The 16,979-nt window shown below is 35.5% G+C and overlaps 1 protein-coding gene across 1 annotated transcript in view; it reads right to left on the bottom strand.

Moving 5' to 3' along the window:
- The window catches only part of IMMP2L (inner mitochondrial membrane peptidase subunit 2), a 475,319-nt gene that overhangs the window by 141,040 nt on the left and 317,300 nt on the right, over positions 1 to 16,979 (bottom strand). Inside the window, exon 4 of the mRNA XM_050914864.1 lies at positions 15,759 to 15,824. Within this exon, the coding sequence (XP_050770821.1) occupies positions 15,759 to 15,824 (66 nt within the window). The remainder of the gene's footprint in view (positions 1 to 15,758; positions 15,825 to 16,979) is intronic.

A 16,979-nucleotide genomic window follows, 5' to 3' on the forward strand; every position in this document is an offset into this window, starting at 1 on the left:
TTTCATTCTCTCTGCAGATCTACAGGGATGCAAATCTTGTTTTCAGAGATGTCCTGTTCATGACAATATCTTTGTTGTATAACTTTACCAAACAAAGCCCAACAAATGGGAAAGCAAAACAATTTAAGTTGTTCAACTTAATTTGTTTTCAAATTTGCATTTATTGCCAGCCACTGTGACTGTCAGATGGAGAGTTTCGGGTACTTGAGAACACCAGCTTAGCAATCTTTCCTTTTTTTAAGAGACATGAAGTTTATTCCTCCAATCTGGTTCTATTTGATCTAAGCAGAATTTGTCTCCAGTGAGTAACGGATGTTTTGAATGTCTTGTAATTAAAGTCAGTGTGCTTAAGCATATATTATACACTTAATTTATATTTAGACTGAAAGCTTCAGTTGCCTGTAAAGTGACAACACAGAATCTAGGTTTGAATAGCTGAATCATGCTTAATTTCAATCTATTTTTCAGTTCTGTTCCCAGCAGACCTATCTTATACCTCTTGATTCTTGACAAATTTGGCAGGTATTTTTTCTCTTTCATGTATACATCACATATACATATTTATAAAAATACATTTATATGAGTAGATATATGTATATGTATGTATTCTATATACAAATTGAAAATCCAGGTACATTATATAAAATATTTAGAAGGGCTTATAAATTTAGCAAAAATAATGCCTTATCACTTTCTGTCCTTACTGTAGGCAGTCACAGCCAGTGCTCTATACAAATTTATTCTCTAGAACAAAGCAGCTGTCCCAGCAATCGTATGTCAAATAATGTCTACAAGACAATTACAGTGGAAGTTGGTCACACACCTTAACATCAGGGATACTCTTCTGTTATTGACCATTCTTCAAATATCTACCAGTGAGGATACTTGGGAGACAAGGAATGATTCAAATACAAATAGTTTTCACTTATTGCTGTTAAAGGTGTACTCCTTACACTCCAAAGATGTACACCATCCTTAAGCTAACTTCACATACATATAAGAACATTCAAAGAACAATTTCTATACAGCAAATGATTCAAAGATTTAAGGCCCAAAAGGTTGCTGGATGTTTGCCAAAACTTCAGCATGATATTTTTAATTGCTTTTTATGAACCATCTAATTTGTTATGAAGAGTGACTCGTGTGCCTACACATAAGTGACTGGTTCTATTTTAGGTAGTCTACAGAGACATCCTCATGACAAAGGCAGCTATAACACAATGTTCAAGAGAATTGTGCCTTTCTGAAACTGTAACTTATAAGACCAGACAGGATAACTAGGACATGTAAAATGCCACTAGACAGGTATGTTTAAGAAACTGAATCCCACCTATAAAGCCTATAAAACTTACACTTTTCCTTTGGAAATTAAAGGTTGTATAGAAAGACTTTTTTAATTCATCACTCCACTTTCAATGGTTTATTATAGAAGACCTTGGATTCAAAAATTTCAAATACAAATTACATTATTTTCTTTCAGCACTGAATATACATCATGGAAAGTTCTTATAGCATGAAACACTTTATTTCAACACCTAAACAAGTAGCCACTAAGAGAAGAAGGAAAAAACATCCTTCAGCAACGTATGCTAATCTCTTGCCTTTGTCCTGGCAACAAGTCTGCATCTAACAGTTAAGTACGGCAGAACAGAATTGAGCAGCTAAAAGATGAATTTTGCCAGGTATGTCTTAAACTCTGGTAAAAGACAACAGTAGGCCAAAGAGCAGATGTCCAACATATCTTGGCATGTTCAAAATGATCTTCACATGCCTATGTATGAAGGGATAGCGTATACAGATCTGTAAATATTTCTAAAAGACTCCTCAAAATTTGTTATGTATGTACATCAAAGGATACACAGGAACAGAACACAATTATCTACACAGAGGCTCTTACAGACTGACTTTAGCACTGGTACAAAGATGTATAGAGGACACATAAGCACTGGAGGTGAGGCAGGGGGGGAGAACAGAAACATAATTTCCTAAAGTGTTCCCTAAAAATGCAAAGAAAAGAAGGGGGGTTATAGGATGAGTTACACTACACTGCACTACACTAGCTGATTAACTGTTGATGCAGGTATTTCTACTGTAAATGGTTAGTTGTATCCATGCAGAATTTTTAAGTCTTCACATTGAATAATGAGTCTCAAATTACCTATGAAATGGTCTGGCTTTTCTTTTTCACCATCATCATAAAAATTCACATTATCCACAGAGAAATGAAAGGTACAGGTGTTGCCCTGTGCTTTAAGGTTTGTAACATTAGGGACTTTCCCTTTACAGCCCTGTAACCTTTCACTTGTAGCACTGAAGTCTGCTTTTGACTTTGTAGTATTTCACTGACATACCCCAAGGCTGCTGTGGCAATACTTTTACATAATACTCCCAAATGCTCTTGTCCTGATGGCCTTGTGTCATCATATTGCAAGACTTTGACATGTCTCTGATGTTGGGTTTCTCGTGGGAACAGATTATGACTGATTAAGTCACCCTTTCTCCTCTCACCCCTCTTTCACCTCTCACTTCTTAGCTTTTGGTTTATAACTTTATGGTCAGGAATATGTAGAGCTTAGTAGATAACATTAGTAGATAATTATTATTTAAACAGCCCAGAAGCAATATTCAGAAATACACATGCACAGAACTTCACAACCAGTTAAATGAGTGCAACATCTGCACCTGATCAGTGTGCTGCAGTCAGCACCATCAGCACTAATGTGTAAGAGAAACCAGCTGGGATACCAAGCTGGTCCTGCTGTCACTGTAGAGTCACTGTGGGAAGTGTTCAGTTGGATATCTGTGGCACTGGAGGAAATGATGGGAAGAGGAGTCTTGCTTGGAGATATCCCATTCTGTTCTTTTCCGGCTGGCCACCGGTGTAGCTTTCTCTTCTCTTTCTTTTTCTCACTTTCTTTTTTAATTTTTTTTTTTTTTTAATTTTCAAATAAAGTTTTTTTTTTCATTAAGAATATGTATACCATCAGCTATGGACTTCACAGGTAAGCCTGTCTGCTCAGTCTTTGAGCAACAAAGAGAGTACTCCAGATTTTAAGAAACATTCCACAAAAATCAGTAGACATGTATATAGCATTCCTGATATAGCTGCTATTTTTGCCCCTGTTTGGGTAGTCTCAAACATGAATGATGGAAAGAAGATTAAAGATGCTACTAATTATAACAGTGAAACAGTTTAAGTCTATGTGGCCCAGCCAGAAGGAAAGTAATTATGAAAAATTCAATTTTAACTATACTTTTATATTCTCTGAAAAAAAGGAGTATTTGAATTGACAGAGGGAAATAGTTTGGTTAATAAGTCCTCAGGCATTTGTTATCACTTCAAAAATTGACGCAAATTTTCAGATTCTATGTAGTAGAGATCCCAAAAGAACATATCTAAAGCTGATCTAACTGAACCTGTTCAAACATCATCAATATTTTCCAGCAGAAGAAGACAAGAATTAGGAATCTCTCGGTAATCTGTCAGGAAACTAAAGCTTTCTTTAGAGAAATACAGAAACTCAACCAAAGAAGCAACATCCTAACAGGTTTATCACATCTCACAAAATAATTCAAAATGTTCAAGATTTTTTAGATAAATAGTTTGAGGAAACATGGAAGCGCAAACAAACACTGCAGCCAAATATCAGAATGTGCTTTCAACTTAACTATCTAAATCTGACAATGTAAAAACGTGTAGTTGAAATTTGTCTTCATATGAAAGGTAATGCAGCAGTTCGCTAATTCCCTCAATTGCCTTCCATACATATGACAAAATTTAGCCCTCTTCTATCTCATATGACAGGGCTCTTGATAGAGACCAGCAAGCGCTCCATATTAACCTCTGTCTTCTCACAAAGAAACTAAAATTAACATCAGCTGAATAAAACTTACAGGAATGAAAAATATTCTGGTACCTAAAAATTCCTTATGTCATTTTTGCCATTTTCTTTTCATAAATTGGGCTCAAAGAGTTAATTGTGCTGAAATAAACATTAGCATAATGCCCAAGGATACAATTTTTTACCTGGCTATGGAGTGTTGGCAGCATAGATGCTGAACCTAAACTGTAGAATAACTCATTAGGAAATATGCAATAGCTGTGGCAAGATTTACTACAAATATGCTTGAAGTGTTTTTAAAAATTAATATTATGCTGCTATGCTTGGCTTAATTAGCTTTCTTCTTCATTTACAAAGCATATCTGTCTGGTTTATGAACTTAGTCTCTATTCCCCATTCTTGAAAACCTGTTTAATTAAAGTTTTAACTACTGCATAAGCTTTAGAAACAGTAGAATGACTTTTATTACTAGAAATCTAAATCCTTCTTTTAAATATGATCATACCTACATATACTATATTGGAAATACAACAAGACATGCTCCATACTACTGAATAGACACACAATACTGCTACTTTTAATAATACACGCCATCCATTTCCACTATGTTGCATGTAGGTATTTTGAGTTTTTTTGCACAGAAAGTTGCACTAGCAGTGGAACTGTGATTAATTTAGCCAATCACCAAGTCAGTCCCCTGAAATCCATTAAAGGTCACCTTTCTTTTTTAGGTACGTACCTATTTCTAATCTGTTCATTGATTTCCTCATCCATTATTCTATTCTATCTCTTTTAGAGGTCCATCACTTATTAGACTCCCACCTCTACTAGTAGGGCACTATGCTTTGGTTTTCAATTATAGCAAATCCTATCACGATCTTTTTCAGCATTTATCACTTGCTCCCCTTCTTGCTATAATAAATGATTAAATACTAATTTATTTTTGCTATATATACAAAATTGAAACCTAGTCATTAGAAATGCTATCTGGGATATACCTGAAGTTCTAGAAATACATGACATACAGTTTATCATAATATATTTTTGGCTGCATGTTAAAAAGCTTGTGGCATAATGGTCAGCGAGCAGAAATTATTTGTGCAATCACTGCCAACAGACTAAAGGAAAGCAGAAAATATTTTTGGCTCCCCTATGCACAGATGCTGGAGACCCTGCTTAATGACTTGTTACCCAGTATACCCAAAATACACTACAGTTTCATCACACAATTTACTCCACAGAAGCAGAGTGTCAACAATAGTCAGTTCTATAATAATGAAAAAAGATAATAGTCATTTTCCCTCCTATTCTCATTTGAATCTCATAACCACTGGGGTGATCAATTTCAAAACCTTATTAGTCCTGCTACTGTGAACTATTCAGGCCCTCATTTCAAGATCAGTTCGCAGCACAAAACTATGGAGGCAATCTTTTTAAATGAACAATTTACAATTAATATTTCTGCCAACATATATTTGTAAGCTTTATGTAATAACAAACATAATAATTTCAAAATTTTCAAATTAAAACATGGGCAATTATTGCATATGGCTGACAAACAGTGCTATAAAATGTGCACTGGCACTAAAAAACTTTGTCAGCCTGTAAATGTAATGAAGAAAAGAAGCAAACAAATGGGAAAATTTACACTATTTTTCTAAATTAAAAAAAAGAGATAAAGCACCATCAGTTCATTCTGTGTAGAATTCTGTATTCATTACTCAACGGAAAAATATGAAATGTATAAAATCAACTATAAATCTTTGAAGAGGTGACATTTTTTGTATTCTTTACATATGTTCTTATCCAAAAAAATATTTTCTTTACATATGCTCTTATCCCCAAAAAAGTTTTAACCAGATTTTTATTTAGACTAAACTGGCCTATTTCCCTTAACATTAACAGAGCTAAGATGGTTCATACCAGCTGAGACTCTGATCCTATGAGAGTATGTTCAGATGATCACAAATGGCAGTGTCGGTGCATTTTAAGAAGTTACTGTGCTTCAGCTGGAGTTGGTAAGCAGACATGTTGTCTCTGTCAGCTCATTGCAATGCCAAGTACATGGTGTTCACTTAAGCTGCCTTCAGCAGTTCCAAAAGGGAGCCCAGGTGAAAGCATTGGAAAGATGAGCATTTAGGAAGAACACTTTGGAGGCAAGCTATGCTTTTTCATATATACAGCATCAAAAGTGATGCAACTGCTGTTGTTTCCCTACATGAGTAGAGATGGAAATTAATCTTTTTCATTAGACTGGAGTAGTATCATGCATGTGGTCAGCTTAAATGGATCACATGAGGGAGCAGTATCTCCAGCTGTGGGGGATGGAAGGAAGGAGGGAAGAGTATGTGTGTGTGCGCGTGTAGAAATGGAAGGGGAGCAGAGAAAAGCAATACCTTTTAAAAACCACCAACTCAGTCACTTGCGGTTACCTGACCATTACTTGATTTGAAACAGACAGAAAGTCTGCTCAATTCTTCCTTAAAAGGAGACAAAGGCTTTCAGGAAAAAAAAAAAAGTAATTATTTGGGATTCTGAAGCCAGGATAATGATGCAGATAATGAAACAACCCCATACTGAGGCTAGTTCACAAGATAGTTTTCTACTCCTTATTAGTAGGTGGATACAACTCTTTCACCATGTCACTGGCTGAGTTCAGCACCCTAAATATATTCAAGTAAGATAGAGAGAGGACTTTTGTACTGCTGTAAAATGAAATAACCAGTAAGATTTATTTACATTATTCAGAGTAGACTCTTCTGTTTCAGCATGTTTTCCTTCAATTTACAAACATGAAAATATCCCTGATCCTAATACTGCTAAAGCTAATAAAAATTGTCCTTTCGATTTACAGGAGGAAAGTGCATGAATTACCAGGTTCTGAACGTTGTTTGCCTTCCAGTGCACCTAGAAAAATCTGCTGCTGACAAATACATGACCTTATTGTTCATTTTCTGGGATGAGGAACCCAGGGAGTTCAGTTAATGGCTGTTCCACACACTTCTTATATGAGCATAAGCCTACAACATCTTTAATCCTGACTTTCTCTTCTATAAAAGGGGTTTAATACTATTTCCTTCCTCCTACCCCCATCTTTGTTCTTGTCACACTGAGCTTTTAATGCAATACATGTAGATGAGCATCAGAGTTGAAATGGAGCTCAACTTCTATCCAGAAACTGCTTAAGCAGACATCTAAACATTGAGAAGATGAAGTCCTAAACTGCTCAGCACAAAGACCATTTTTACTAAACACACTATTTATTCTGATGCCTAAGTATGGATTTCAGTGCCAAATTTCAGACCACCAATGACATTTGTATCTGTACCTTAGAAAGCAAAAAGGAAATAATTTGTGAAAATTAAAATACATTAAAGCTATTGTAAATGTATATGTATATGTATATGTACATTTATGTATATGTAAAAATACATTTATTAACTATTGGATTTTTTAAATGTTAGTGCATTTTATTCACTTGCTGCTCACTTTTTAAAAATCTTCATAAGGACAACCTATTGAGCTTCCCATTGAGATGATTATACTTGTATGTATGTCTTTTCTAACGGTCTGATGTCTTGGCAGCAAATCAACTTTCAGTGAAACAGAAATCAAATGTGTTTTTTTAAAGAAAAACATCTACAAAAGACATGCTCTCTTAAATGAGATGAAGACACTGTATTTGTTTAAGCTTCTAACAAAGATAACATTCCTCTAAACGGGATGTAACGCATCTGAAAATTAGTATTTGATACCATAGAATCATAGGATAGTTCAGGTTGGAAGGGCCCTCAGGAGGTCTCTAGTCCAAACTCCTGCCCAAACCAGGGTTAGCTACAAGATCAGGAGAGGCTGTTGAGGGCTTTATCCAGCTGGGTCTTGAACACCTCCAAGAATGGAGACCACAGCTTCTCTGGCAACTGCCCCACTGCCTGACCATCCTCATGGAGAAAATCCTTCTTCTCTCTGGTCTGAACCTCTCTTGTTTCAAGTTAGGCCCATTGCACCACTATGCCTGGTTCCACCTTCTTGGTAACCTCTCCATAGGTACTGGGGGCTTGCTGTTACGTGACCCCAAAGCCTTCTCTTCTCCAGGCTGAACAAGTCCCATTTCCCCAGCCTCTCCTGACAGGGCAAGTGCTGCAGCCCCTGACCAGGTTGAGGGCTTGGGGCCTTCTGCTGAACCTGTTCCAGATTATTGATGTCTTTCCTGCCCAAAACCAGACACAGAAGTCTATGTGTGGTCTATGACACAATGGTATTTTTCTTTTCCTAAAACAGCATTTGTGTGTATCACAGCCCTGTTTGTGTTTAAAACCTATCAAAAGGCCTCAGTATCCTAGAAAATAATTTCATAGAAAATAAAGACCTGCCTATTAGTAGTACTACCCATTCTTACATTGGTCTCTACTCATGTCCAGCACATGGAAGCCAGTCAGGAGAAATAAACTGGTGACCATAACTCTGTTGGATATTTGCACTGCAGAGAACTTCACAATTGACCAACAGTGGGATAAAACAGCAAAAGTTACATGCTTTCAGGTGCTGGTGGAAGCACAGTCCAGACAGGCCACGATACTTCAACAGCACTTTTCCCAGCTCCTCTCCCAGATTTCTGTTCTCCATCCTTGTAGTTTTCAATGCTAAAGACATAAAGTGCTTGTCTGTCTCTTTTCTCTTAATTCTATAATATATATTATCACAAGATAGAATGGTACTTCATACAGCTACAGCTAATGCTGGCAATAAGTGTCTGCAGATACACTTCCTGCATATACTGGAGTACACTTCACAATAACCATGGGCTGCATAACTACAGGGATTTATTGAAAGCCATGAGAAATGTTACTCCAAGGTGCCTGCAGAGCATTTAAAAAACTCCCCCACTGTTTATTACTCTGGCAGATTAAAATAGTCTTTGAACACTACTGAGACTCGTTATGCACAGTATTCACAGATATGCCATCTTAAGAGAGATGCTGCTTTTTGCATTTTAGAGTGCTGCTTCTCTAATTAAACCAAAAAAAAAAAAAAAAAGGGAAAAAAGGAAGAAATAATAAAAAAACCCTTTCTCCCTCCTGTAGATGCAGCTGTCACTTGCATCTTGGTTCAGATGCACAGTAATAGAGAGTAGCTGAGTACATATTGCAATTGCAATTACATACTCAATTTTTAGTACTTTTGGGTTTAGTCTGAATAGTAACTCTGTGAAAACTAGTGTTATTTATGGTGTCTTTTTTATTGTCTCTTAGTGTTGTCCAAATCAAACCTCCTTACTTCAGAGGTAATAGGATATGTTGTTTCTTTTTTCTATAAGCTAACACTGCAAATTCTGTACAACCTCAGAGAATCATATTACATTGTCTTTTTTCATTTAATATTATGAGTTCCAGAGGTCACACTGGGTCCACCCTGTAACTCCATTGCTTTCAGTGAATTTTGACAAATGAAACCAACTGAAATATCAGAGAAAGGGTATTCATGATACACATGATCTTTTAGCAATCTTACTGCTGCTACCCGTACTATTAAGAAGAAAATATGTCTTTAAAATGTTATGGATATTAAAGGAATGAAGACTTTACTGCATGGAGCAATGAGTAAATATGGCTATAATATTAACACTCACACTTTCCAATGTGGAAAAAAAAGTAAAAAATTAGTCTGGAAAACTATGTCTTTTCATTTTTTGCATTTTCATATTTTTTTGCATTTGTGAAAAATTATTTTACCCTGTATTTTCTGAAAACAAGAGATAGCACATTTGTACATTTTTTTCCTGAAATTCAACTTTCTATTCATATTCTTTCTGTCTCTTCATGCACCTTCCTCAAATATTAGGCAACCAAAATCTAATGCAAAGCAAAAACATTTCTCCATATTTTATAATGAGTATGAAGAATGCCAAATTTTAGAAATCCAGCTTTGCAGACCTTCATTACTGGGCCTAAAGATCTATAGAAGCTTAGAAATTCATTATGGATACAGAAAATCTTCGTCCCAGGTTTGTCAGATTCTTTTTATAGCTTCAAGATGCTGTACCAATATACATCCCCATCATTTGCATTTACAGAAATGGAGTCCAGTCATGTAAAGACTCTGCATATGGAAATGGAATCAAAATCAATGGAAACTCTATTTAGGAGACTTGCAAGGATACGATCAATGCTGAAGAGTCATGACAGAGCAGTATAGCTGGAACCTAACAAAAGCTTTCATTGGCTTAAAAAAAATCCCATCAGTACCTAACAATAAGTAGTGCAAAATAAACTGCATAAATCCTATGAGATACACATTCTGTGCACATGGCCACAAAATAAAAATATTTTGGAAGATGAAGAGTTTTTCATCTAAGGCGTAGTTTGACTGCTACTATGTCCTTTAGACACATAAAGTACAAAGACAGAACAATATGAAGACTGCAACTAGTTAGTCAAAAGGAAAGATGTTCCAAAATTTGTAATCTCTGAGGACAGTGCTGTGTCTCTGTAGAATACAATCAGTTCTCATTTCTGTCGATCCCACTAGCACTCTTGTCAATGTGGATCCCCACACTCACAGATCTATAACCACAACCCAAAGATGGATACAGTGGACTTTGAGGAAGAAGGGAATAGGATACAGCCATAAACACACCCTGTGTATCATGATCAACTGTGATTCCTAGTCTTTTGATGTCTTTTACTGATAACCCATTTTTCTATTCTTACTTTGAGCCATTGCAAGCAGTACCTTACCACATCACCAGTACCTTACAATAGTTACCAGAGGTCTTTGTGTGTATGTCGGGGTTGGGGGCTTGGGGTGGAGAGGGAACAAGAAGGCTCTTACTACAGCACTAGTGAACATAAAATTATTTCTGTGTGATTAAATGGCAAAGGTCTGGATGCAATTCCTGCCAGGTGGTTGCCCTGAACGTGTTACGTATAGATAGAGACATTCTTGTGCCGCAACACTGGCAAAGTCTGAGTTTTTTCTGAAGGCTATTCTGCTTCCTAGAGGCAGGCAGTAATTTTTTGGTATGATCTAACACAAATTGCTATCAAGTAGTAGAGTCTCTGCATTAAGACAGCTGTTTTGTTGGACAACCATCCTTGGTCCTCAGTGAAAACAAATAGCAGCCACAACTGTCTGATGAAATTGAGCTGGTTCAGTGAAAAAAACCAGTAAGAAAACTTGTTGATTGTCTTTTTCATACTGAAGGGATACTGGAGGCCACCTACTCTCTGAGAAAAAAAAAGCAACCAAACACCTGCATGGCGTAGTGAGCAGTTTGTTTGAAGTTGAAAGGGTTCTCCAGCAAGTGGACAGAATGATCAGATTTTCGTTATATTTTAAGGCAGTATGGGATCTTTGACTGGAAGAAATATAACAGCCTGCATGAACTTGACAACAGGAGTACATGAAGTTATACTGTGATTGCTGCATTTAATAGCTGCTGATGGGGTTTATTTCTATTAATTCTCTACTCCTTTTTCAAACCCCTTTATATCTCTGTCCTTCCTAACATTCTGTGGCAATAGTTTCTGCAATTTAATGATGGAGCTTGTAGTAAAAGTTGAAAAGTTACTGAAGCTTGGTTTAGACCTACAGCCTAATAATATAATGATCTATCTCTGCATTGTCATGCTTTGAGAAACAAGTATTTCCTTATTCACATCTTCAGAGCAGTTTTGCAAGATGCAACATTTACATGCAACATCATTTTGCTGAACCGTTTGGTCCTCAGAACACTGACTCCTAAATAGCCTAACGATATCGCTGGACAAAACTTTTTAAAATCACTCTTCCTAGGGGCTCACAAACCATTCTTGAATCAGGTACAGCATTAAGAAGCAAACAATTATATGAAAGAAACAGAATTGGCACACCAAGCTCCTGCAGACCTGTGCAACTGTGACAGACAGAAGGAAAACAAATTAGTTCAGCAAGTTACTGAACAGACTTAATTTTAAATGTTACTAGTTTAATCCCAATTTTGGTTTACTTCGCATAAACCTTCATTTATTTGTGTTACTGAAAAAATACCATAACTCATCTGTGATAGATTACTATAGATTTTTGAATTTCCCCTAGTGCATTTAAGATAAATGAGTTTTAATAAGTTTAATTTCAAGTTATTAAAAGTGTTTATAATACCAACATTAATTTTTAACAGATTAGATTATATTGGCTTTTAAAATAAGGCCTCCTTTGGAAGAATTATCATTTAAACAGTCTTCAGGAACCATTGTAATGATTTCCTACTTAAAGCTAATTCTCCTGTGAATCCATAGAAGACAAAACAAAACCTGATCTATGGGAGCTACACTTTGCAATATTGTCTATATACAAGCGGACATATAGATTCATTCTCAAGGGCTAAATGGTGATTTTCTGTCTATTCTTTAAATTCTTTTGAGAAGGAAGTTCTACTAGCTTATCCAAATTAAATTATCTGTTATAGGTTTGTGGCATGTATTACACATTTCTGGGGATTTACAAGACACTACCAAACTGACTTCATCAGGACTACCAACCAGACTGGAAATAAGAACAGAAAATTGAAATGTCAGAATTCTTATTCAGTAAGTTTGTAGCATTTTTCAATCCCTCAAAGCGTATTTCAAAAGGTGAAGTACTATATAGTCCATAATGTCTGACTTTGTGAAAAATACAAAATGAAAGGTCAAAATGGACCTATTATAGATCACCTACATTCCTTTTAAAAAACTAGAAGTCAGTCATTATTATTTTCAAAATGTCACAATTTTTATCTTATTTAACGCTTTTAGAAATGAAGAACTGAAAAACAGGATTTTTCTGCCTTGGAGTCATAACACCTGAACTCAAGTCAAAATATAAGGAACATTTCCTGCAGTACTAATGGCTCTGCCTATTTGATCTTTCATTGCTTTCAGTAATTAACAAATAGTAAAATGCTAACTAACTTATTTTAATTGATAACATGAGAAAACACAGCATTCTTGTGACAAATTATCCCTAATCATGCACCAAATACATCAAATAAAGATAATTCATTCATCTATGAAAGCATAACTACAGACTCACAGACCATATTGTGTATCACCTATCTCATGGAGCACTAAATGCAAATACCTTCCAACTCACAATTATTTGCAAACCTTTCTTCACAATGGGAGACTGGAAGACTCACCACTGAAAGCATGTATCAATTAATTCTGTCACATGACACCAAGCAAAATTTGCAGAGCAACAGATAGACTTGTACATTGCACTGACCTTCCAGATAAAATGTCCAACTCAACACAACTCTCTGTATAACCACCACCTCTCTGCAAAACCATTGTACCCACAAACAGCCCCATAAGTTCTAGAACCCCACCGTATCTAACTGATGATTCCCATTCTTCTGTACCCTAGAACTGAAACAACTGCTCTGTAGTGAGACTGGATGTTTTCTCAGCAAGAAGGAATTCTGATTGACCAATGGAGCAGCAAAAGGCTTAAAGAAGTGGGTTTTTTAGCATACAGACATATATATTCCATTTCAAAGACTTGGTATTAGGAACAAGGATGTTCAAATATTCCTCTAAGGTCAGTACATATTAGTTGTGCATCACGTTTCACCCATACCAAAAAAGAGTCAGAACAATAGGGAAAAGTCCCATACTTTCAGATACATTTTTGTACATGATCCATATTACTTTCAATTTCATTCAGAGCATCATGTTATGCTGGTCAGGAATAATTCAATATATAAAAATACGTAGACATAAAATCTTAAGATATCAAAACCAATTCTTTTTGGTTTGTAATAAAGACTGTCTTCAGACATCAAATAGGAGTCAAAAATCTTCTATTTACGTTTTCTATACATGCTTTCAGTTACCAGTTGTCTGTTTCAGTTACAAATATCCTAGTCACATACCTGCTTGCAGTATCTTTACAAAAATAATACATATTTTAGAAAAATCTTGCCAGCTTTGCTGTTTTATCTTATTTTCTAAGTTTTTGCCTTAGTCTAGTGCTATGAAAAGTGACAAGTATTACTTACATTTCTTACACACACAATTAAGGGACAATAATATGTAATAAAAACTTAACAAGTTATAACAGACCAATAATTTACTCCTTAGCTAAAAACTAGTTTCTACAGTTAAAGCAAAAAGCTCTGGGACAATTTTCATGCATTCAAATAGAAAAAATGCACATCTGAATTACTGAGATTAATATTTCTGTCAATAAATTAATCGAACCTGTTTTACCAAAGACAAATAAGGATCATCATACAGTCTTCTGTGTCCGTGAGTGACTCACTAACCTACAGGCTCATCAGTATTCTGCACACACCTTCACAGCTATTATGCCCCACACCTTTGTCCATTTGGCCAAGAACACCCACAGAAGTTAACGAAAAGTTCAGAAACTTAAGGCATTTGAATGTACAGCATAATTAATTTTCTACAGCTGGAATTTAAGTTATTAAATGCCTTTTGTATTATCAAAAACTACATTCAATTTCAAAAATTCAGACAAATATGTTAATAATATAGAACAGTGAAAAGTAACACTCGAAGTTGCCTTATATTGCTCTCTCTTTCTGACATTGCTACAGAAATGATTAAGGAATACTGAATCACGAATACCAGTCCTATCACTTATATGAATTACAGCACTAGTATCAACTACATCAAGGAATAAGTACCTTCTTAAGAACATAGAACTATAAAGGGCATCACTCAGTAGCACACACTACTACTATGTTTTTAGTTCTTTAAAGTGATAGCTAGTTTTAGCTGTAGATGTCCATAGTTTTTGGACATCAAATTGTCTTCTTAGTGTCTGTTATTTCAGATATTTTTCTTCAACAGAGATGTCAGAATTTATTTTCATTTCTCAAAATGACATGATTTATAATTTTTCAATAAAACAAAAATCATATCGACTGCAAGAGGGAAAAAAAAAAAGACAGAGACATATTCCATAGGGCCCAAAAACCCACCAGTGCTGCTATTAACTAGGGCCCATTGAGACCACACTCTAATCCTTGATTTGAACTGCAGCTGCCAAGTACTTCTTAAGTATTCACTACACCAGAGCAAGAATCATTATCTAAATGAATAGAGTCTCAGTCTGCCATATTGTCTGAGAGCTCCCAGGGTCATTCATACTTTAGTGTGGGAAACTAGGGATTTACCCTACCAGCTCTATGCCAATTCTATTCTGTACCGGGGAAAAAGAAACCTTTTCAAACAAGCATTTTCATCAAAATAATACTGTTCCCACAAAAACTTTTGATTTACATCTACTAGTAATTTATTTCCACCCAGCCCCAGCAGGAAGGTCTATCTGTCAGAGTAAACCAAGTCTTGAAGTACTCTAGAGTCTACTCTTGCTACAATTTTTTTTCTGATAGAATAATTTACTTCAAATCAGTTCTACCATATTCCCTACAGATTCCTACACACTGCAGTGAAGACGGTCATCTATGTGGGTTCTTTGTCTCAAAAATAAAATAAAATAAAATAAAATAAAATAAAATAAAATAAAATAAAACTGAAACGAACAAACAAACAAACAAAACCCTAAAAAAACACCCTACTTTTATTTGCCAACCACACTATGAAACCACAGCTGGACTCTCTAAATGAAAAATCACAGCCCTATAATCTTATTGAAAAAATGCTGTACAATTACCTGCCTTGACACGTGGCAGAGATATACTAAGAAACAAGCATTATTTGCACCCATGTACCTTTCATGAGAGAGTGAGCAGTTTTGTGTAGCATTTCTCCTCTCATTGAGAAGGAGACATTAAAAATGCTGACATCCCTGTTAAGAATAGATAGAAAATACTAGATAGTTCTCGTTGTCTAGGATACTGATTTAAAATCCACTGAAAAGTTGCACTATTCCTACAAAGACTCAGAGACTAAGGCTTAAAATACTTACTTGATAATGTCTCCTTCAAGAGCAATCACTCGTTTAATGATCTTCTGTTCAGGGTTTCTAGGAGACCTGAGACAGAGGATAAGGTTATACAATCAGTAATGTTCCCGTTGTTTTAAGAAAATGAAAAGAAATTCCACAAAGAAATAGACACTATTAAAGTCATTAGGAGATTCCATGTTCTCCTTGATATAGCATCAATCATGATGTTCCATCCTGAAGTGAAGCTACTGTAATCATTCTCATTGCAAACCATCATTGAAAAGCAGATGCTGAAAAGTGACCTGCTTACAAACACCACAATAATCAACATACCTTTTATTATGAAAAATACACTCCACAACATTAAAAGTAGAATGTCCCACTACGAATGAAGAGGGTACCTTTGCAAATAGAGTAATGTATTAAAACCTGAATTCCCCATCATATTGTGTTTAAACATTCATGTCATTCGCTCAGTTTGGGAAAAAAAATCTCCCTATGTTATAGTAATATCTATCACTAATTTAGGTAAACCTTGCCTAAGGAATTGTGGAAGCTTAAAAAAAGTTGTAAAACATTCTGAAAGTTTCAGCTTTATCCAAAGCTTCTTAATACAATACTATGTTTTCACTTCAAGTTATTTTCCTATAAGCATGTTTTATTGAGTGGACTCTGATCATGCATTACATAGTATTATGAGAAAGAAAAGCTGAACTTGCATGCCCAGCCTGAATACTCCAACTTCCTGGATACATATTAATAGACAGGACTATTACAAGTGTTATTCTACCATAGTTTTGACAGGTTAATGTAGACATATGTACAGCATAAAAGTTCTTTCTTTTCTATATACTTTACCTTTTTTTTTCATTCTTCACTTTTAATTATTTAACTATGCAAACTTAGTAGAGTGTTTTCATGTTATTTAAAAAATTCTTTTTATTTGCTTCTTGTATATAGGAAAGTCAGTGAAGCAACAAATGGTTTTGATTTTCTGCTGATGCTTGGGTTCTGTCTATTAGACTCCCAAGTACAGCCTGCTAGACATGCAATCGCAAGAGCTTTATATTACAGTTTTCATGCCTAAAAACATTGGCCATGCCATCCTCAAAACAGACCAGTACCTTTGAGCTCATCTTTGGTCAACTGGTAGCACACCAAGATTACATTTCTTTAAAAAGCAAAGCTGAGATGAGTCTGGATGAAAAATTTGCCCTCGCTGCTGCATGACTAAAGGCTTTT

This window comes from Gymnogyps californianus, chromosome 1 (genome assembly GCF_018139145.2).
Source record: "Gymnogyps californianus isolate 813 chromosome 1, ASM1813914v2, whole genome shotgun sequence".
Classification (NCBI taxonomy): Eukaryota; Metazoa; Chordata; class Aves; order Accipitriformes; family Cathartidae; genus Gymnogyps; species Gymnogyps californianus.